Source organism: Larimichthys crocea, chromosome XVII (assembly GCF_000972845.2).
Source record: "Larimichthys crocea isolate SSNF chromosome XVII, L_crocea_2.0, whole genome shotgun sequence".
NCBI lineage: Eukaryota > Metazoa > Chordata > Actinopteri > Sciaenidae > Larimichthys > Larimichthys crocea.
In genome coordinates, this window is record NC_040027.1 from 10726095 (window position 1) to 10750668 (window position 24574).

Here is a 24574-nt window from a genome sequence, read left to right on the forward strand (position 1 = left end):
ATTTTCTGCAAAGGTGCAGATCACAATCACAATCACATCCAGACAAACATAAGTCCATTTTGTTTCAGACCTCATATGCCTATTTGTTTAGTGTCCAGGTCGTTAAAAAAATACAGGATAGATGGAGAATTGGTTTAATCAGGGTAAAAAAAAAACATTTCTCAGCCTGACTGCACAGAGGAATAATGATTCATAGATGATTAAATAGATTAAGGACACGAAATGCACAGAGAGGAATGAAGGACAAAGTCGACCGGTCTGTCAGACCTCACAGCTCAATAGTTTAGAAACAAACAATGTCGATATTCTTTTTTAAAACTTTCAGAGAGAGAGAGAGAAAATCTGAAACCTCTTGCTAAAAGTGGAACGCAGACAAAAAGCCAATTAAAAAGGTGCTCCACTTGTGTTTCGCCGTGGTGGTCCCTTGGTAGTAAACCTGCTGCTACCCCAATGTTTTCTGTCCTCTTATCTGAGCGTCGTGAAATTGAAGGAGCTTCGAGCAACTCAAATGACTCCTTAAAGCTCTAATTAGGCGGCGGCAGCATCTCTCTTCCATTTTATTGCTTTCTTTGTTCAAAACTGTTTCCCCGGAACGGAAGAGCGCCCGAGGACAATTTTCATCTGCTCAACGTCTCGGCGTTTTTTTTTTTTTGCTGTTGTTTCCTGCCAGGACAGAAAAAAATCTATTTCACTGATTTAACGTTAATCATTTGAAATGTTTCATACCGCTCTCTGTTTTGCTTCTCTTGCATAAAACACAACAGGGATTCATCCCGTACCCATAGTGCATAATTACTTTCATACTGCCATTTCCAAAGTTATCCGTTATCACTAAAGCGTGTTCTGCCAAACCGCTTCTTTAAAGAGCACTTGGCACTAAATACAGAGACAAAATGAGACAATACAAAATGAAGGGCTTTTGGATCATCATGTAAAAACTGAACAATAAGGCTGATGTGTCTCTCCCACTGGCGAATGGGAGTGTTGGCTCCACGGGGTTGGTTGCTGAGGGAATTACCGTCATCGCATTTACCCGCCCATGCCCGGCTCCTTTGATGTGGAAGTGTCTGAAACCTCTCCAGCTCTGGTTTGTCCCTGTTTTTATTTTCATTTTTGGGGAAATAAACTGAAGAGAAGTGACTGAAATACACGGGCGTAAGATGGTAAGAGAAGCAGAAAAGTCCAAGCGTCATTGTTTGAGCAAAGAAAGGAGAAATGAAGGACAGATCAATGACTCACCAGAGGAAGGAAAAGGAAAGGAAAAGGTGTGGGAGGTGGAAGAAAAGAAGGAAATGAGTGAAGCTTGACAATAAAACGGGAGTGGGCGAAGTGTGGAAGTATCGACCAAACAGAAGTAGGAGAAGTCAGTAAGGACTGAAACGGAGGAAATGGATGAAGGAAGGATTGAAGGAGAGAACAGTAACCGAGCTAGGAGACACAGAGGGAGGTCAAAGACAGAGCAGCACCTACAGAGCGTACTCTGCCTTTAAACAGATGAACTCAGTTCATTAAACCACTTCCACTCATCCCTGAGTGAGCTCTGATTAGTGTTGGCCAGTTCACTAATTTAACTCCATTTACTCTGAACTCAAGTTCAACATCGAGAAGATGTTCCCAGCTGCCAGGTTGGGAAACAAAGTTCCAGGTACTTTCGTCACTTCTTTGAAAAACAGCTGATGAGATTATCGAAAAAAGATTGAAAGAAATAAGGCTGTACCTAACCATAATCATCATTTTTGATTATATTTATTAATGATGATTTCCTTCAGGATTCATCTGTAATTCATTTAGTCCTTTAAAACATCAGAAAATTGAAATATCTCCATCAGAGCCCGAGATTTTATGAATTATGAGACCAGTCGACAAACCCTGCTGCACATTTTCACATGAGGGAAGCTGGAACTAATAAAAAAAACTTTTTGTTTTTGCTAAAGATTATTAATCGATTGTCAAAAGAGTGGCAGAGTCATTTTCTGTTGATCGACTAATTAATTAATCAACTAAACATTTAATCTCAAGGTGCCGTCTGCACCGACCATGATTGATGACACATGCGTTTCCTGTCCTACAATAACATCCACTCCTGTGTTACACGTGTCCGGCAAGTTGACATTAAATATGATTATTGTGGATAGAGAGGGAATCACGGTCGAGGAACCCTTTGTGCAGTCTTGTACAGGTCTGTGTAGTCTTAGTTGAAGTCCTTTGTGTTGTTCTATGTAGCACCATACTCACGGAGGAACATCATTTCATTTCACTGTGTTCTAGCTTTATATGATTGAAAAAGAAAATAGTCTACCGGCTGCATGTCTGTTTATCACTGCGTTTTATGTTAGCATTAAACAGCGACGTCGTTATAATGGCAGAGCTGCACTCAAACCTGACGTCTGTAAAATCAGCGAGCTCCTGCTGTTTGAGATAAATCATGAACAAGAGAAGAGGAGAGAAATGTCTGCACATAAAAAATGTTTTCAACAAACACTTTGACTTGAAATGCCGGAGAAACAAAAACAGAGCAGATATTTTCTGCTGTAAAACTGAAGCAGAGACACCGGGGACTGACTTGTTTTTGTTGCGAACTGGAAACAACAACAAGTTTAGTGTAATTCTTAATAAGCACAAAAACACACAAATAAAGACGCGCACACACATTTCACTGTGCGCTCACACTGCGCCTGATCTGGGCAGAACTAATCAGCTCATTACGTTCTTCTGTTTGACCTTCAGTGGTGGACAGGCTCTCCTCATTACGGCTGGTTAGAAGTCGCCTCAGGCGAGTTTAGTCTTGTATGAGAAAGAGTTTGTCGGAGAGTGTGAGTGAGTGATTGTAGATGTTTGTTATGAGCACAAAAAGAAGGAAACAGCTTCCCTCTCTCTCCCGATAAACACTTTAATGACGTGTGGTCCTCTCCACATGTCTGAGTGTGTGCAGACTGCACTGTAAAAATAAATGGGTCAAGTGCAATTAAGTAATAAATTCAAATTTGACTTGATTTGAGAAAAAATAAAGTATACGTCAAGTATTTGATAAAGGTCCACGACTTTCCATTAATCTCTTGTTTTGTTTGAATATGTTTTTTTTAAATTGTTTAGCCAATGAGTTCAACTCTGGAAATTTTTGTCAAAAAAAAAACATGTAAGTTAATAAATGCACCAGAAATATTCCTTAAAAATAAATAGTAGTCATTAATGAATCCATGTATGAATGTTTTAACCTGACAAAAATTGATATTTATGTTTTAATTTGCATCTGTGTTTATTTACTTATTAATTTCTTCATTTTTAATGTAATTATCTAATTATTATGTTTATTAATTTCCCAAAACTCGTTTATTTCTAAACTTTCTTTATGCATTTTCTTAAAGCATGTCCATTCATCATGTAAATGAAGGGGCTGTCAGGTGTGTCACTTTTTTATTGGCTGCTCATCATGAGGGCGCAGAGATCTACAGTATATACCTATTGTTTTTTTCTGCATTTATTGTCATTTATTTCTGTATGATTTTGGCAGTTTTGGTCCTCCATAGACGAGACCCACAGAGGTAGCTTTATAGTCAGTCTATGGTTCTTTCTTTTCCTGTCACATTAATTATCTCGCGACCTTTCAGGCGATGGCGACATCAGCACACACGGTCAGACTCACTCGACAAGAGAAACAAACCGAGGAGTCGGTGGAAACTAATTTAGATGCTGTGTGGACGCTAACTGTTACAGCGGCTCAGACAAGTCGGGACCACTGGGGGGAGCTTTCGAAATGGCAAAAGGTCAGACAGATGAACCTCACGGAGGCACAAGCTCATTTGAAATATTCCACATTAGGTAAAATAGTTTCTTCATGTGCCACCGGGCTCTGACCTCTGTCTTCATCAAGGTATAATTATTGGAATTTCTGTCTGGGCACGTTCAATCTGAATGTGCGAGCTGTCAGTCGGAGCGGCCGTCTGTCTGACGTTGTTCAGGTCAAGGCAAGGGGGACAGCCGAGTTCAGCGTGAACAGGCGGTTTCATCAGGACCGCCGGGTCCGTCTCTGAAAGCCACGAGACATCAGTACTTAACTGTCTGGGACACTTCTGGGTCAGGAGTGTGTGTGAGGAAGAGGGCGTGTTGAGTTGTGAAATTGCAGTTTCAAGTCTCACAGCTCTTTCGTGAGCAGGTTGACAAACTTCTGTGCGTCCGTGTGCGTGTGTGTGTGTGTGTGCAGCTCATAAACCCAAAGCCACTGCTGTCACTAGTCACTTCTCCCACTGCAGCCGCTCAGGCTGAGTGATTGATGCCTGACGCCGGGTGCACTCGGTATTAACTTTTTTTTTTTTCAGATCCAGATTGGACTGCAGGAGGGCGTTGATCTCCTTCTGTCTGTCAGTCATCCTCGAGCATTTCCAGCTGATCTCATGTTCTTTTGTTTCTTTTGTGGATGTGGGTAGTTTCTATGAATATATTCTGACATAAACTCTGTTCACTTTAACAAATGTTTGTGAAATTAGCTTATTGATTCGGGTTTATTGGGTGTCTCGGCACATTTATGTTTTTTTAAATTCCTAACTCTCCACTTGCTTTGAGGGATTTGATATATTTCTGTCTCAGAAATCTAATTTTCAGCTGTACATACATGTACAAAGTCTCTGCTGCCGTTATAGACTAATATATTATTAGTCTTTTGCCATGATACTTATCTTAAAATTGCCTCCAGATGTTGCCAACAACCGTTGCCGTGATGGACGAGGTGCCAAAGAAACAGAGCGTGCATGGATGAATCAGTAAAGCTGCCGTCGAAGTTCTACTGACTTCAAATTAAACCGTGGAATTACAGAGGAGAAAAACAGTTCCCACGGCAACACACACTCAAGGTCTACAGTAAGCACCACTCGTTGCGCTGATGACCATCACGCTGTGTGCAGGTATCGGAGAAATCTGAAGTGTAATATCGCTGCAAACAGGCAATTTGTGTAGTAAACAAAGAAATGAAATCCATCTCATGCAGATCAATTCATGTCTAAGGTGGAAGTGTGGAAAGGGAGAGTCAAACATCCCTCCAGAGACCTTCATAATTCTTTGCAGTGTGATAATTTAATCACTTACCACTGATTACAATATAATTATCGTTCATATGGTATAAATTGTAGGCAATACATCCTTTAAACTGTCAATCAGTAATCAGAAATGAAGTGCTAGTAGCAGCTTTTGACTTTTATGGATAAGTCCTTGAACATTTTTACATCCACGATTCACATGCACAATTATTAACGAATATTTGCTAGTATTTCTAAATTTATTATGTCTATAAAATGTGAGAAAATAGTAAAAAATGTCCAGTTTGTACAAGATATTGAGTGTAATATGACATGAGACAGAGAAAATCGATTATTAAAGTTCTTTTTCCGTCGATCGATTAATCGTTGAAGCTACACAATCAACATACAGCTGTTCAAATGGTGTTTGTGTGTCTGTGTGAGAGAGTTTCACCTGTGCCACAGCCACTTGTGTCTGCTGCTGCTGCTGCTGGAGCTGCTGTTGCAGCAGCTGGATCTGGTGATGGACAGACAGGGGGGCACCTGGTGGCAGCGTGCCCGACGCAGGGAGCAGCATCCTGGGGCTGGATATCAGCAGAGAGGCCTCCTCTGACGCCTGACAGCAGAGAGAGGAGAGAGAAGTCGACATTTAGTGACATTAAAGAGATATTCACAATCCGATTTTTACTTATTTATTTACAACCTTTCATGTGAATGAGAATGTCTGATTCTAAATCTACGATATCATTTTTCAAAGCTCGAGTTCACAAAAACTTACAAGGTCGAGGATGCAAATACACCGAAAAGAAGATAAGAAATGAATAATGAATAAATAACTATAATCAGGACAAGCAGCAGCAGCAGCATCAATGATATGCCTTACAGAACAAGTCGCCATCAAAACAAGAATCTGAATTTGAAATGTACAATCGCTGATTAGTTGCATCAGAGCGGCGCTGAGAATGCAGATCAGCAGCACTCAAACACTCCACTCGAAACGATAATGAGATTTGGGACTCAATTCTCCTGCACCGACATACACGTTGTGCCTTTTTCCATCATTCAATCAGTCAGAAATATTTCATCTTATGGAGATGTGGTGCTTGGCGAAGCATCGGCTCCATTTGGTCTTTGAGGGTAATTATGAAGTCAAAGCCTGGCAACACCTGAAAGTGGGGAAATGTGTCTGATGTTCCAAAGTGGCTCGGTCCAGAGTACAGCTCCTTGGATTGGCCAACAAAAACACAAGTCTTCAAGCTTCACAGCTGGTATGGAGAACAAGAAAACACCAGCTCTATTCAGCCCACACAGGATGTTTGTTGGCCTTCCTATGACGCACATTTGGCCATTCAATGTCGAGAAACCAGTGAGGGATCGTGAGCATGTCGCTGCCAACTGGTCTGGCTAACTGAGAGAAAAGAAAAGTGAGATTGTGATCGTTTGTAGATGTCCTTTAACGAGCTGTCAGGTTTATGTGCTTCTATGCAAGGCCCGCTTCTGAGATGCTTCTGAAACCAGCTACAATGGGCCCAATGCAGTTTAAAATATTCACTAGAATGGCCGCAATTACCTCCGTGCTCCGCATCCGTGCCCGGTGGAATAACAGGGGTTACAGTGAGTGACAGGCACAGGCTGACAGCCCTTCTTCTACAGACTTAATAGACTGATGACCTTCACCCAGCCTCCAACACTTTGTTGATGCCTTTACGCACAAAGATCCAAACATGTAACCCATGAAGTGGGCAACAATCTATTTTCCTGAAGTGGATAACTGCATATTTTGTTCCATCAAATAGTTTTTAGAGAGATTAGAGTGGCTCCACGGTAAGTGAGTATGTCGTGTGTATCAGAGTGCTTTTAAGACACGCGTTGGGAATAATAAGTGGTTTTTGTTTTTGTCGCATGAAACCGAGCCGGCATTGTGATGCAAGAAAATGAAGTGCAACACAATCCAACATAAAGTTGATGCAATAACAAGAACGATGCAGATAGAGAAAGTGGATATTGGATAGTGGATAGTGAACATATTAAAGCTCTAATGTTGTTCTTGTAAAGTTCTGGCTGCATAATAACTAAATGAAATGTGTATTGCTGGCTTTACGTCTTCTTCAGGCTTCTGCCGGCGTCACCTGCATTTGATACATTTTCACGGCTGCCAAGTCTTGAACAACGAGGTTGCTGACTGATACCAAACTATGTCAAACCACTAACAGGAGACGCAAGATGCTTCAAAGTGACTGAAGTCACGGCGCCGGCTGTGGTCTGCAAACAAGTCGGCACCTGATTAAATTGAACCTGAACCTGCCTTGAGGAATCGATGCCAAAGCGCTTCACCATCTGTCTCTCCTTAAGCACTTTCTGGCGACACACAGACAATGAGGCACACACACTCTCCATGAGAGGAATATATGACTGATGGCCTGTCTGTGCTGGATCTTTTAGGTTAATGAGAGGAAATTATCCAAGCTGACAGGTTGTTTGGTGCCATCGCGTAATGAATCTTGAAGTGCGTCCTCAAAAGAGACACATCTTTCACCTTTTTTGTCGCAGAGGCTACTCACAGACGCCTGAAACGACAGTGCTAAGAGAGGGATCACTGCTTTATCTCCCAAACAGCGAGTTTGTCAGGCAAAACGGGAACGTTCAGCAACCGGAAGAGTGAGGACGATGATTCAGCAGTCAGAATAACAGAGAGGAGAAATGGTGACACTGGCTGGCACTGTGGATACGGCAGCGACTCTCAATTACAGAGCAACTGTAAGGAAAGACAGACATAAACAGACTGTCAGCAGCGGCTGAGTGTGATACAACACAGATGGAGGAGAGATCTTTCTCTGAAACACATCTGAGCGCTCATCTCCAACGTTATCACAGAAACAAAACACACTCCCACTCTTGTAACAATGTTAGTTTAACCAAAAAACACTTCCATACAAGTATTTACATACACTGGAGTACAATAGCAGAGATTTCCGCGGTATCTGTATGAACAGTTTTGGGTAGTGCAATAATTATTTAGGACTTGAAGACAAAATGAAAAGCCAGAGATGAGGGAGATGCAATATAACGAGGATAACAGTGCAAACTTTCAAACAATCTCTGCTGGAAGACGTCCACGGTGTTGCTTTCGGTTGTTCAACATGATTCATTGTGTCAAGATTGGAATTAAAAGCGCTCACGTCCCACACAGCCGGCGAATCACTGTGTGAAGTGCGTGTGAATGTTGGATTTTGGACAATTACACAAATGGTCGGACACCTAATCAGACGTTGGAAAGCTGTCTTAGTCTCCTTTGGCTAATTTATTGGAACGTAGACAGTACTATCAAATCTCAGGGCTCTCATTAACACCCCCGTAAGAGACTTAAACAGCTGTTTCCAAAAAAAAAAAAAGCCAAAATAAGCGTAGAGTGTATGCGTAGACCAACTGCCCAGATGGCTCCGAGCAGAAGTGAAATATTTGCTGCCTGCTGGTCACAAATCTTGTCTTGCATATTTAAAAGGTTCCAGTGTGTAGAATTTAATGGCATCTAGTCGTGGTGGAGATTCGGATTGCAACCGACTGAAAAACCTACAGCGTCTGTGAAACCTGTAAAGTATCGATATAGAGTCAGTGTTTGGTTTGTGAGGACCTGCTCCTTCTGTAGATTTCAATTTCAGCTGATTTTACATTAATGAAAACATAGTTTTGAATCATTTCTGTCAAAAGATGTTACACAATGCACCTTTAACTGCATTTTAAAGAAGCAGCCAAAATATATAAAGTGTCCATGAAACATCAAGGTGGCGGTGGGCATTTCCCCCCTCCGGGGTAAACAGATTTCTGAAATATGTCACCTTGTGTTGACCTATAATTACAGCACACCCTTGAGCCGATCGCCCAAACATCTATGAAGATTGGAAGCGTGGTGCCTGCAGGAGCGACAACAGGAGCGAGAAAGGGCGACGACATATCATAAAATGTCATAAAGGATGTTTAATAGAGCCGTTTAGTGGATGGAGATTACTGATGAGCACCACATTTGTAAGCTTTTTGGGTATCGGGAAGTAAAAAGTCTATTCATAAAAAAAAGCCTGAGCGGTGATGAGAGCCATCAATTTTTCAAAGTTGGTTAACTTGAAGATGTCACGCAGGGCGAATGAAGTGAGATGATGGATGGATGGATGGATGAAAACGATTCACAGTGATCAATTTTTAATTCTGAGAGACAAGTATTGAATCCAGTATGACTGCTTGAACACAAATATGCCCGCACACACACTTTCACACGGTCTCCAACAGCGGTTTGAGGAGTGAGGACTTGCATATTCAAACACCGTTTGAGCCTCCCCGTACTTTGTTTACTGTACAGAATGAGGACCATCAATCCGTCAAATCCTGAAGTTGTTTTCCAAAGTCGAACCCAATTACACAAGACGGCAGAGAAGGATACTGAAAGTGAGCGGGGGAGTTAAAGACGATGGAGGAAAAACGGCCTACCACTGAAATTCCTCATGATAACTGCTGGAGTCTGGGCTGCCAGAGGGAGGTTCAGCTATTACCGTCTAATTCCCACACATACACATGCTAATACAGGCTCTTAGCAGGCAGCTGGAGTCTCCCTTTATCTTTCAGCCTTCCGTTATACCCACTGAGAGACAGAAAGAGTCGAGGAAGAGACCAGGGAAGGAAAAGATGGCTTTGAAAAAGGAAAGGGGAAAAGGAGACAGAAAGGAAACTAAAGACAGATGACACGGGATAAAGGAAGTCTTTATTTCTCTTCCTCCAGCTGTGATTACACTCCCCTCCCACACACACAGACAGACGCACATACACAGAGGCAATAAAACACCAAGAGGTTAGACAGGGTCTGGCTTTCTTTACCGCTGACAGCCTTAGCTACAGATTTACAACTTTATCAAGGGCTCTTGAGAAAAAACCTGAGAGATCACTCTCCTGCCTGTGATATCAGATCACACCATCGACTCTAACAGTCATTATACGGCAGTAAAAGTATAGCAGAGAAAAAAGGTCTCGTTCACATCAAGTGTTCACATTAAGCCTTGAAATCCTTGGGTTAAAGTTTTCCTCTTTCTATGAATAAATCACTTAATAGAATATTTCCCGACCAAGCAGCACATTTATAAGCAGGGAGGCAAATTATGATCTCGATGATAGAAGCAAGCACTGCTGTCGATTTAAGATTTGTGGCACCAAACTGTGCCCGTAAAGTACGACAGTAAGTCAGCCATTTGGAGAATATTTTCCAGAGGCAGGCTTGGATTTTTGCGTGCCTTAAAATAAATCCAACTTACGTAAAGGTAATCGATTCTGCAGAAAGATTGTTGAGTCTCATTCCCAGGTCATCCAATACAGATGGCTTTGGGTTACCGATGTGTGATTGGCTAAAGTCTCCGGTCACGGGCTAGGTTTTCTGATAACAGAGCCAAGAGGAGGTGGAGACTTGAATTACAACATACTGAAAGGTTATTACGGAATATTCGACCAATAACGCCAAAAATACACTGCCTACCACGACTATAATCAATAGTTTCACATTAAAAACAGATCAGGTGACTACTCGTATGTAAAAAGAGATGCAGGTTTCCTCAGCTCTGCAAAGCGTTTCTTGACTTATTGTTTCGGTTTTCCTGCTCACTGTTCTCCTGGTTCAGTCTCACTGATCTCGTGGCGTCGTTTCCGTCTGCGGCCGGCATCTGTTTTCCAGTGAAAAACTAAAATCTAAAAACTCCATCTGTCCTGCACTGAATGCCAGACAGAAAAAGTTAGTGACTAGCAGGTAAAACAGAGTGGAGCATTTGGCATTTCCCTCAGGAACTGGTGGAGACCGATCTCAGAGGTGAGAGGGAATATTTGACTTTTAGACAGGCAGTCGCAAAACTCTAAACGGCTTACTAACTAGTCTGCCATACTAACTGGAAGACGATCATCAGTTCTTGAGTTTTGAAGCTAACCAGCACGGTATATCAGGGAGCTACAGTACGGGCCTTTACCTGTGAGTTATGGGTAAGAAAAGCTTTGCTTTCTGCACTGTGCTCCTTAAATACAAGACATTATGTGGCTGCACTGCATTCTGGTCTCTTGAGGGCACTAACCGATTCTTAAGCACTTTCTGATATAAGAACTGTTGCCACATTCAGAGGTTTCTCATCATGATTTGTGTGATCTTTGTCCAGTTATTTGGGGGGAATATCAAAAGGGGACAACACTCTACAGAACCACAACGTATCCTCTCATATACGGACTGTGCAGTGGCACCAATAAATATTGTTTTTATTTAACGTTGTTGGTGGATTTTTATATTTAGAGATGATATTCACGCAAAAGCTCAGCATGTGGTTAGTTCTGGACTTCCCAGTGTTAACAGGCAACAGGCACTGTCTGCCACAGTCTGCCGCTGACCAAAAATATCATGTGGCACGGTTGTGTAACCTTTCAGATAAGGCCTTTCCATTCCTTCTGCAGTTTCCATTGACTCTTTCCCATTTTAACACCGAGATGACGTCTGTTTTCATGCACAGTCCGGCTGGACTCACACAGCTCGTTAAAGGACATCTACAAATTGGAGGGTTTCTCTGGCCTTGTATTATCTAAGCTGCCTTTGTTGCCCTTTCCCCCGTACCCAGTATAGTTGTTGTCCAAGTAATTCTAAATGCCACTCTTGTTTCCCTAGCTAATGGTTTACTCATTTTTAATGATGCCATACGGGCAACAAAGTTTCTGGCTTTGCTTTGTACGTCTGTGAAATCAAAGCTGTGGTTCTTTGTCAGCACTCAGAGACACGTTGGCTTTGTTTTTCGAGGTGTCCAATCAGTTTCTCCTTTAGACCAAGGAACATCAGGGCGAATGCACTTAATTATAATGCTCGGATAGAAACACAAACACTGATCCAGGTCTATATACTGTGTATGTTGCATGGATCTGCTTGTGAAGATGTCTGGAAATACAAACTCGTCGGATTGTAGGACTAACCGACCATTTCATAAGTTAACAACAAATCATGAGTACATGGTCCTGGATCAGGCAAATTTGATTAGTTTAGGGAAGAGCAACCAAGTTTCCCAGATCAGCTGTGTGTGCCTGTGCACTAAGGTTGGGCAATTGAACAAATATATCAGCTATCGGCGACTGGACGGTTTATTTGATCAAATTTCATTTGGCTAATTTAACGTTTCTGCCTCTGAAGATCAAGTGAGAGCCGCTACTGAGCAACCTAATCATTCAGTCAGAATAATCTCACATCTAACTCAGTGGATTAAGGATTTAATTTAGATTGGTCATTGTTGGAAAACTGGGGAGACTAACCAAGATGGTTCCGTTGAGTTTTGGTGTTCTGTTGAGTTTGAACCCAACCCTCATGTATGCCCATATTAACAAGTCAGATCTTGTTCAGGTATGCTTGTAAAATCACCACCTTTCTTTTGAACCTTGACTTAATGATATAAAGAGTCAATGTCAATTATAAAATATAATTTCTGTTGAGTGTGTTGTGTTGAAACTTGCAACTAGTTTTAGCAAGTTTCCTGTTACTCCCTATTTTCAGGTGTTAAACTGTCTATTCTGAGGAACCTTTAAAGGTTAATATCCCAGAGTTTAACAGCTGGACAGCTTTGGTGGATCAAACCCTAAAAGATGTTCATAATTCTCGGTTTCATGGGAGAAATGGAGTGGCACATTTCAGAACTCGAACATTCCTGGCACGAACAGGCTCGAGTTTGGAAAAAGATACTGAATGTCAGCACAAAGTGTGGGCTAATGGAGTGGAAAGTCAAGTGATAGAGGGATGGAGAGAGAAATTGAGAAGGGAGAAACAAAGCAAAAAGTAAAAAGTGTGTGTGGGTTATTCCACTGGCTCAAATCAGTGGATCTGACTTTCACGAAAACATCTTGATCAAACTTGGACTGACTCAGCTCTGTCTGAGGTCAAAAGGTCACTGTTCATGGGATAATGCTGCTTGTGGTTTGTTATCAGCAGACAGCTCATAGGACAGCATTCCCATGTGCAAAGCTCAGGATGAAGTGCCTCCTACATGAGATGAATCCAGGTCAACATACCACATGAGCAGATGTGCATGTACAAGAGCAGATGTGGACAGAATGTCGAATGCCAATGTCTGTACGATGACAGCATCTTTTGGCTACTGGCCTTGCGACTCCTCTCTGGCTGGCAAGTCGTATCACAACTTAACAAGTCCACACATACATACACACCCTCACACACACAAACACACACACACTTCGAAATCAAATCATCAGACCACAAGGCTATCAGGAGAAACCCCAGCAGGGGAAAAACTTGGACCTCATCTCTCCAATACAGACGGGTCAAGCAATATTCTCACACAAAGTCATCGAGTTTGCAGTGAGTGAAAAGCAGAGAGACAGTATTTTTTTTTATTACCTGGTTGTGTGCGGAGAGTATTGAAAAGATAAGTCTCTGTCTTGTCGAGGCTGCCGAGGAGACAACCAGAGAGAAAAAAAAGGCCAAGTGTGTTCTGGTTCCTGAGGTAAAGAGGTCGAGAGTTAAGGCTGAGGAGAAGTGGATGTTGTTGTTAGCTGTGGATAAAAGAGTAGAGGAAGACGAGAGGCTGTTTTAAAAAAAAACATATAAGAATAATGGGCATTGTTCTCCCTCATTACAATCTATGAATATGTAAATGTGTTGAACACGAGACGCCTCCGGTGTGGATGCTTCATCACACACGTCTAATCTAATTGAGATTTAAAGCAATTTAAGGTAAGCGCAGAAGAACTTTGACCCCTCCAACAGATGAAGAAGAAAACAGAGTCTGTACATCGTTCTGCACGGCGGAGTGACTTTACAATAAACAAAATACAGAGAGCATTCAGTCAAAATAAAAGATAGTTTTTGTGGATTGATGATAAGATATCTTTGTGTCGATACAGAGGATCACTCACCACCAAAAGAAAAACTTACTTAAATTATCATTAACAAATAAACACAGAGAGACTCAACATATTCTTTCCAGTCCAGATGATTCATCATTTATTGTATGCAACCTCCCACAGTTATGTTGTTACAGTAGATAATGATAAAATATATATATGAAGGACAGTTGACAATAAAATATGCAAATGTGCCAATCGACTGAAACGACATTTGGCAAGTTAAAAAGAGACAGGAAGCAGCTCTCGGCGACGTTACAACACTTTCAACTTTGTCTGCAGCACATGTAGCGAGCAGCGTCACAGCCGAGCACGCGGTGTTGCAGAGTTAACGGCGTCACAGTAAGTTGCTGTCACGTCACTCGTGATCATCACGTCTGTTTAAAATGTCAGCGAGGCAGCAGAAGTATCGCCTATTTTCTGAGACAGACAGATCTCACAGTGTCGCATCCCTAAATATGATATCATGATATTTTGCTGTATCTTACATGTAAGTTTAAAACATAACATTAGGGCATAACGACAGCTCGGACAAACACTCGTCCTGCCTCTTCTGCCCTGTTTGCTCTTGAAATCCAAGATTATGTCTAATCCACATGGGTAATAACATGTTATATCGTTATGCAGATATGACTTTATTTATATGATGTTATGTGAAAGTATTGAAAGCCTTTTAGCTTTTAGAGGTGTTTCTTTGATTTTATGATTAAAACTGATAAAATTCAGAAATAATGTTCACAGACAGACCTTATGATCTTTGGTCTTTATCTCTGTGAAATTATAAAAACGTCTAAGTGAAGCATTATCCAATATTTGAGTGAGTAAAGAGAATAAGATAAGAGGAACATAGTGTCTTTTCTGCATATATTTTCAGTATAATCATCTCCTCTGCATACACTTACTGTCATCCTAACGCGTGCTTTCAGGCAAACGAGTGTGCGAGCACACTGACTGCATTCTAGGAGTTTGTTCCTTGTCTAACCTTTTCTTCGTCTAACACCTTTCTTCTTGGCGCTGCAGCGTGTTTTCTAGACTCTGTGTAATGTCTGTCAACAAATCCGTTTCCGACTCACACAAACAAGAAAACTGTGATTTCTTCCATTTCGCGTTGAACACAACTTCCTCCTCACACCTCCGAAGCTCCTTCCTCACACTTCATCATTGCACAGCTGTCCCGAGGTCAGGTAACCAATCAAACGTGTGAAAGCAGCATCCAGGATGTTTACGGTTTCGCACGATAAAAGCACTCAGCGGTGCACCGTGCTCATGTTTTATAGTGCATTCATAGTTAATGTCATGTGTAGTTAATGTCTGTTTGCATACGAGCTGTGAAAATGCCATTCATATTAATCTTGAGTCCTGGATTACTGGATCAGGGTGTCGAACAGTGACGAACTTGGGCTGCATGGATAGATTATGTGACACCAGCTGCACAAAGTCTTTCAGTCTCTGGCATTGGGTGACATTTACGAACCGTGGCGCTCAGGTGATGTTCAAACACTGCATCAGTATTTATGAAGAGAAGCTGTCTGAACCTCTGAACTTCAAAGCTTTCAGCTGCAGCAGATCCACACGGGCTCTCCTCCGCACAGATATTAAGATAAATATACTAAATATCACAGAGAAACCATCAAAGGAAACCTGAGATCGAGATGGAGATGCATTTTAATGATATGGTACTCTCTGTATGCTCTACAGCTGTAATATAAAGGTAACAAAAACGAACTAACTAACTTCTGAATCATTTTCTAGACGTTTCCCGAAGAAAATTTGATACAAAAATCTTAATTCAAACCAAAGTAAATGTTCGTTCATGCACAGATTACATAGTTCTTTTAAAACAATATCTTGGAAACTGTTGAATATATCTGAGCGATAAGAGCCAACGAGCCGTGCTTTGAGGCACGAACCGACGTGAAAATTATAGAGCTGTAAAATAAAGTGCTTCTTAGCAGATACGAGCAAAAAACAACACACAATCAGGACACGCTAACTTTTCAATGACACTCTGTGACTTTCCAACAATGCAGTCACTTCTAACAGAGGCTCTGACACAGGAGGCCTCATGACCTTTTGCACTCCCTGGCCTGTGCCCGTCGCGTCCCATCAGCGATCCGTCCATGTTAGGTCGCGCTCCTAATTTGAAGTCTGAAACAACTGAGGCGTGCTAATGATGGGATGAGAGGAGGGGGGGACAAAAAAGAAAAGAAAAAAGGAAGCGTGCTGTGAGTGGAGTGCTGCCTGTAGGGCTACACTCATGGATCAGAGTGTTTACACCTGCATGACAGCATCTGAAAGCGGGCCAGAGGCAAAAACTTCTGTCAGAGCCTCGCTTTATTTTATGAAGAAGACACGATGTCCTTCTCTCTCTCTCTCTTTGTCGGATATTCTGAATTCTGAATGAGATGCTTATAAACACAAGATTTATGTAAGAGGGAGTTTTACGGCTTTGAAATCATCTGGTCGTTTTTTTTCGAGCACAGCGTTATCTCACTTTTTACTGAAACCATCGACGAGCATCTGTCTCCGCCAAAGTACGTCCTCTCCAAATGTGTAAAACGCACTTATCTAAACTGTGACTCGTCCTTCCAATTGGAAGGTTCAAAAGTAACCGTCTCCACTCGACCCCACGGACACGGAGCCCCGAGGTAGGATTGATGTGAGCTCCCCGAGTCCCTCGGGAACGTTTGAACGCAGGCCGCCGAGGGATTTGTCAGTCTAACGGGAGCTGACAGGAAGAGAATGAACTTTAACACTCACAGGCTGCTTTCCCTTTCATGAGCTTCCAGAGAAACCCTGTAGTGAATCAAATCCCCTCCCCGCTCGGGAAAATACACACACACACACACACACACACACACACACACAAACACAGTTGTGTAATAAAAATGCATACACATGGGCGCGAACCGAAAGGCGCACAAACACACACACACACTATTCAATGTTACCTTCCTCCCCCTGTCCCTCCGCATTCCCATTTAATCTGTCAAGCTGTTAAGAGTGACAAATGCGCTGAAGGAAACAAATCGAAAGGAATACATTCAGTACATGTACATGCCGAAACAGCTACACAAACCGTAACACACACACACACACACGCACAGGCACACACTTCCTCCAATGACCTGAGAATAGAGGTCGTCGCCGAGAGCTCGTTGTTTCAGTGATTTCACGCCGTGTTGCTTTCAATCAAGGGGCTGTAATGAAAAGTCTCATAACTCTAACGTTAATGGGACTGTTAAACACGTGAACAGTCTGGGTTTGTAGGGTCTCCGAGTCACCATGCGGAGAGTTAACAGGTATGTCGGAGCCTGAAGTGACATAACAGTACTCGTTTGTGTCTTGATGAGAGGTTTCATACACTCTGGCCTCGAGTGTCGCCTCACAGCTTGTCTGTTTAATTATTTACAGTTAATTGAGGCTGCCTGAGGAATTACCCAGAGTTAACGACAGATCGGGGCTTTTCCTTTTTTGACATTTTCACTGGGAAGCTGAAAAAAAGAACATGAAGAACTGCAAAAACAAAAACTTTCCTTTGAATTAGCTTCGGTGCCGTCTGACCAGCAGAGAACAGGACTAATGCGAGGCTGCTCATGTTGGCAGACATGAGCTGAGATAATTGCTTCTCAGGCTGCAGCTTCTCTTGCGCCCAGTGATGAATCTTGATTTTTGGTATCTGGTAAAAGAGCAGCTGCATGAACCACGCAGTCACTGTTTATTAAGAAAGTATCGTCACAATATATGAATTAAAGTGTAATGAATACTAGCTTCAATAAAACTTGAGTGTGGCTCATCTTTCTGTCCTGTTTCAAACAAAATATGTTAATATACTACTAATCCTCTTTGACGAATGCAACGAGGAAGAATCGACATGTATCCATCCTGTAAGAACTGTTCATAAATCCGTATATGAAACCTGTTCACTCAGAGGCAAACAGCCGGGCTGCAAAGCATCGACTGCCTGAGCTCTCTTCAAGAATTCAGTTTCTTGGTGGTCTCGATGTAATAAATCAAGAAAATGGAGGAAGAATAAAAAAAATAAATAAATCATACTCTTTTTACCTTTGCACCTCTGCACACTGAGTTAGCTGCCGTGTAAACGGGGCACTGTTGTTGAGATTGTGGATTTCAGAAAGGTAAAAGCGGTTGCAGTCCCCTGGTTCTGCTGTCGGAAAGTGAGTTTCAGGAGCTGTTAAAAGATCCGATAAGCAACTTATTTGAAGCAAACGGAGACTGTTGGGCCGCTAAAACACTTTTATACACTCATAGAAAGATTGTTGAGTTTGGTTAAATGTTTTAAAAAGTGTTGACTGTTCCAATACAGAAACAAAACCATTATCTTTGCCTACATGAAACACTGAACTGTTCAACACGCCTTAGTTACCAGTGATGATATAACGAATGATATAAATTCATATTAATACAGAGACCAAACAAAAAAGGAGACTGCCTGGATAAAAGAGAGCAAGAAAGTTGGACTACCTGATAATTGTCTGTTTTTACTTTACTTACGTAGCATATAGCCAAACTCTGCTCAGTAAACAAGCATTTTTAAATACTTTGGACTCATGAGTTTGTATGAATTCAGACTTTTCACAAACCACCATCATGATGTGGTTATTTCCTCATAGTTTTGACTCATTTAGTGCAACCAAATCACAGAAAAATCTGTTTATTTTTGGGTTCACGCCGCTGTAATGTTCATGAGCGAGTTCACAGCGGTTCATAGTTTGAATTTTTTGCATCAAGAGTTGGAGGAGATGAAATGTTGCCTCCTATTTTATGGTGCATGTGGCCGGGAATTAAAACTGCTTATTAATGTGGCTGAACTATGTTTTTTTTCTGCTGACCCCGAACAAGCAATGCTGAGCTCTGTTTCTGTGTCAGGATCCTTGTCTGCTTGTCACGCTGACCACCGTCTGCTGTAGGTAACACACTGACTCTGAAGAACATCCAACTCTCTTTAAAGGAGTCATGGTTGCAATTTCTCTAAATAGACTGTAAACAGAATAAATAATTGTTGTAATAAAAGTATATTTCACCGTAAAATGAAGCACTGAATGAAAATGAGCCTTCTATCCTTGTCCACTGCTGTCCTCTCTCACTAAGCAAGGCCAAGCAGAGGGAAGCAATAAAAAAATAAAAACAGAATAAAAGGATTATGATACTCCAATGTTGCCAACTTGATGCAGAGCCCAAGGTCTCAAGCCAAAGAGTCGGGTAATAAACATCACCGGCACCCTCTCTCTGCCCTCATCGCGGCGTATCGTCCTCCCACTTCTGCCTCAAACGAAATACACAATTACACCCTTGCGAACTGCTGGAAATCCAAGTAAACAACAGCTACGACGCCGCTGAGCCAGACGGCAGCGCTCACACACCTCCAGTCAGGCCGCAGAGCCTTTCTCTGGTTACACAGACTGTTGGTGGCGGGTTTCCGCGGGGCCGGAGAGCAGACGCTCTGACTGGGCTGTATCAAATCTCTAACACTATGACGCCCCCACGAACACGAAGACATAAACTTGCATGACTAGCGTGGTACTCTCAGAGCTCAGCTGCCAACATACTGATGACAGCTTCTGAATGGAAACCAAGCGGTCGGAGCTATTTCTATGCTCATGCCGTACATACACGCAGACTTGTGGTGTTAACTCGATTTAAGTGGTGGTTAATGCAGGCACAAATATTTAAATCAAAGTGGAATAAAAAAAGTCATAAAGCTAGGAAATCTGAAAGCTTGTGTAAACTTTGAATTTCCACTGTTACTCCTGGGTCAGTCTGACCTGGACTGACTGAACAGATATTTGATTTCCTGCCAGCTGCTCAAGCCTGAACCTGAACTGAGATTTTGGTGCACAGACATGTCTTTACAGCCGTCCTCGGGGGAGATCTGACTCCCAAATTCTAACATGAACATTCTTGCAACATTTATTTTGTTATTCTTTTGGCTTTTATAACACAGTAACGAAATGAGATTAAATGAGAGAAGACAAAGCGGGCACGTTACATTCACGGTTCATGGTCGGTGCCTTAACCTCGGGGACTTGTTAGTTAGTTTGTTTGTTTGTTTGTAAAAAAGTACCGGCACATTTTAATGAAACTTGGTGGAAGGTTGAAGCGTGGGCCGAGGAAAGAACCTATTAAATTTAGGTGCGGATCTGAATTACAAATGCTGCTGGGTCAATTGTAATACAGACATACCTGTACGGTGGTTGAGCCTGGAGATTTGCATATAAATCTGTTTCTCAAACATTTTACACCTTGTACCACCTCAGGAAATATTAGGCTCTCCAAGTACCGCCATTATTCACCTATTCATGTCCGCACAGTTCATGCAGGACGCAGGTTTATTCCCAATAAGAAGATTATTTATTGTTGACTGTTGTTGAATACTGAATGGAGTCAGTTCAAGGACCAGAGCTAATCTGGTGGAAGAGGTGTACTGATGTTCTGCACTTCTCTCCCTACTATGTCCCATTTGAAGCCACGGCCACTCGAACTAATACAAACAGCTAAAATGTCCATAGAAGCTGACATTACCTGTCAAAAGTTTCCAATGCCAACCACTGATCAAAGGCTACAGTAACCATAGTGACCGTCACCAAACTTGTGGAAAGCTGCGACAAAGAATGAACTGCATTAAATTTACTGCCATTCTTGAGTTGTGTGGTCTTGCAGTGAGAAGAATTACACATTAGGTAGAACATGTGCCGAGGCGGGGTCCTGAATGCAGCGACCCAGGTTCAATTCCATGCTGCATGTCATCCTTCCCTTCATTCTCCCCACTGCCACGTTGGCACCAAGCATGGGGAGGGGATTTGACTTAAATCTCACGCGTACGTAAAAAAGCAGGGACGCTTTACCTTGTTCTCCGAGTGGTTCAGGTCGGGCGTCTTGGCTGTGGCGTCCAGATCGGTGACTCCTCTATTGAGGTTCGACTCCTCTGCTGCCGGCACCGCCTGGATCACCTCCTCCGCGTCGATGTCCGTCTCCTCGGTGACGGACGCCGTCTTCTCCGTGCCCGTTAGCTCCCGAGCTGGGCCGAGGAAAGTACACACACATACAGGTGGATAAGCACGCACGCCTGCATACACACATGTGGGCATGAGCATGTACACACGCACACATGGGTTGGACACACATAAAAGGCACCCAGGTAAGAAACATTATCCACAGAAGCAGAATATGATTATAACAGGACAAAATATATGTGTAAATACAGTGAAGTTAGTCCCGCACAAAGAGCTGTGATACAGTAGAGATCTGAAAATATTACAATGCTGCCAGCCGTCTCTTGTTTCATGGGAGTTTCCATTTTGTGTTTGGAGTTTTCAAACAGTGTTCTCATTACTGTTAATACATTTTTAATGGGACAAATCGGACCAAATTGGATACAGAGTGTTTTTTCGGTGAAGCAGATATCATTAACAATGGAGATCAACAATATTCCCCATGAATGAGACAAAACAAAACAGTTTATGTGGAGCACTCTTACGCCTTCTTTTCCCTCAGCCCTCCGCGCTTGACTAATGAAACTGGGCTCCATTTGTCATTTGACTCGACTGAGCTGAGACGTTCTTTCTCTTTTCTGACTAAGGAAACCATCCAGTTTAGTTCAATAAAACTCTGTCGAAGGCTGTGCCAGATTAATACACTGAAACCACTGACATGCACTGGATTTAGATGGATGACGCACCTCCACTTGACAGGACTAAAAAATTAAGCCAAAACATCCCAGATATGTCTGCTGGCATCGTGCGCTGGTGACGTCAACTGAAGTCAGACTTTGTGCAGTGACGATTGGCAACCTGCCGACTAAATTGGTGTCAATCATGAACTTTTCAACTAACATCATAGAATGACAGAAAAATGTATTTGACGTGTTTTTTTTAATTTGGCAGATCTGCTAACATATATGAGCCGAGTTTTATGCCACCAGTCACACGTCGAGACATTTTGGCTTCACTTTAAGCGAGCTGTCATGTCGTCCATCTTCATATCTTAAAATATTCCAATGAAGTCAGCACAAAAACATCATTTCTAGCACCTAGATGGGAGTCACAAACCTCCTCATAATGAAAACATTGTCTTTGCCTTGGCCTGAATTTTGTTGAAGTTTATTTGAGTTGTCTCACCAGGCCATTCACCAGAACATAACTACTGCTTCTCAGAGCGGCTGCAGCATTTCTTCCCCTGAATACAAAGCCTGAAGTCGCTGGCTGTGTATCATAGCCTCACCTAATAAAATATGATGTAACAGGGAAAATGAAGGTGTTCCAGTTAATATTTTACTTCTATGTGATTTGTTTTCTCGTTTCTTGTCCAAGCATGGTTATTGACAATTTCCTACTAGACAGAATTGCATTTTCTTGCAATGTGAGCGTACTAAAAATATATGACTGCTCTTGGAGCTACTGGGACCATGCTCACTTAAGTGGCAAACCCATTTCCACCCAGAATACATGGCAGTTACTCATATTTACTCAAGGATGCCTACGAGCAGCATCTTACAGCAAGTTTCATGAAAAAAGCATTTCAAAAACATGAAAACAACAAAGATCCTAATGTGTGCCGTGACTCACTACTACTAGAACAAGTAAATCCAGCAAGCAGGCATCACTCTTTGATTTCTCCTGATGAGTCACCCGTGGAAACTCTGTTTTCCTTTGAGCCTTCAAGACGGGCTTATCTCTCATTTCTTGTCTGATCTGCAAAACCCATCGGTGAAGACTCTGAGATCTGCATTGGAGGGGATCTGGGGATGGCTGTGGTGGAGAAAAGCTCCAGAGGGGGTTCATACAGCTTCAATCGCACGGTCTCATTTAATTCAGGGTGCTGCACCGCTTTCTTTTCTCTGATGTTTACAGCCCCAAAATGTTCCCAGATGTAGACTCCATGATACCTATGACAGATGCAGATTATCACCTGCCTCTCTAGCACACTCATTTTGGCAATTTCCTACTCTGTCCACTTACTGGAGCGCAATCTTTGAAAAAGCCTTCTAAAATGATGATTGCAGGATCTTACGATAGCCATTTTTGGAGGTGTTGTAACATCTTAACTTAGAGAAAATGAGACTCTCAAATCATGGCTCCTCTGATAACCATTTATCCAGGACAGTGCTAAGCTTGAATCTCCAACCTTCTTCAATGTATCTTCAAATTCTCTATCTTCAAACTCAGATTTATTTATTATTCTGGATCTATTTCTGTTTTATAGCACAACATGATGGAACAGGCTTTGTCTTTTCTTTGTACAATGTACATTAACATACAGATTAGAAGCAGCATACATCTAAAAGCCAAGAAAGACCCGAGGTACGTAGGGATGTTTGTAACCCTTATATTCATGAGTATTTTCTTCAAAGAGCAGTAAAAAAAACACCTCTCCATTTCCAGATGACAGCAGTACTCATCTGGCAAAGTTCTCGCTTTAGCTGCAAGGTCGCTGCAAGATCAATGATCTCTATCTTGTTTTTATTTACCCCAAACGGAAACCTGGCTGTATCTCGCAGTAGCTCTTCAGAGTGAGGGGAAATGGAAAATCATGTCAGATGTTCAAATTGCATCGGCTCTGATTTGCTTTGCCACACACTTCAACAAACTTCACTGCAGATTACCTGCCTCTCTCCAGATACGGCTGAGTATTCAGTGTGCTTTTCTGTGCGATTAGGTCTGTATCTGCCTCGTTTCCTTCCTGTTTCCTGCAGCAACTTCCTCTTCCAACTTCATTCTCTCCGTTAGCTGCTCACCTCCACTGTCCATCCCACCTCCACCTTCATCACTGTATGCAAGCCAACTTCTTCAAACTTAACATCACGTCAGTAAAATCACCAGAACTGCCCTTTTCAACCTAAAAAACACAGCTCGTCTCCACCCATCAGCTTTCTTCTCTGCTGCTCAAACATTGATCCATGCCTGTAGCAGCATTTTCTATGGCACATCATCCAAAGTCCTAAATATATCCAGAACTCTACTGCCCATCTGTTCACCCAGTCTGGCTCCCATGATCTCCAGAAACTCCACTGGCTCCACCGTCCCACAAAGTCCTTCTCCTAACTCACAAAGCCCTCCATAACCAGACCCCCTGCTTCCTCAGTGACCTACTCCACCACCACACTCCATCTCACAGCCTCTGATCCTCTAATCTGTCTTCACCACTCAGCACCGAGCACCAGACCTGGGGAGACAGTGTCCTCTCCATATAGCCCTCTGGAACTTTCCAAAAAAATGTTTAAAAAGCTGCTTTTAATGTGTGATTAATTATGTGTGTTTGATGATTTTAACTCCTGTAATGCGTCTTTGATTATCATGAAAAGCGCTGCATGAATAAAAATGTATTATCAGTTTGTTATTACTAAAAAGTGCATCACAATTCTTTGCTGTTAACGGCTGAACTGAACCACTTTTGAGTAATTTAGCTTAATATACGAAATATTTCCAACTGACTAAATCATTTCATGTCTTTTTAATCACTGGCTTCAACATGGTGTGCATCTTAAAGAGTTATTGTAATGTTTTTATCCTTTAACTCTTTGGACAGATGGGCTGTGGAGCAACACTAATGGGCTCTTTAAATGTTTGCATTAGTATTATAGTATAGTATATCTCAAATGTGCAGTATCTTACAGTTTAACTATTAGACGGCGGTTTGTT

The 24574-nt window shown here is 42.1% G+C and overlaps 1 protein-coding gene across 1 annotated transcript in view; it reads right to left on the reverse strand.

Annotated features, from left to right (window-relative positions):
* The window catches only part of nos1apa (nitric oxide synthase 1 (neuronal) adaptor protein a), a 149932-nt gene that overhangs the window by 12553 nt on the left and 112805 nt on the right, over positions 1-24574 (reverse strand). Inside the window, exons 7-8 of the mRNA XM_027289874.1 lie at positions 20783-21003; positions 5464-5625 (exon numbers count right to left, since the gene is read on the reverse strand). Of these exons, the coding sequence (XP_027145675.1) occupies positions 5464-5625; positions 20783-21003 (383 nt within the window). The remainder of the gene's footprint in view (positions 1-5463; positions 5626-20782; positions 21004-24574) is intronic.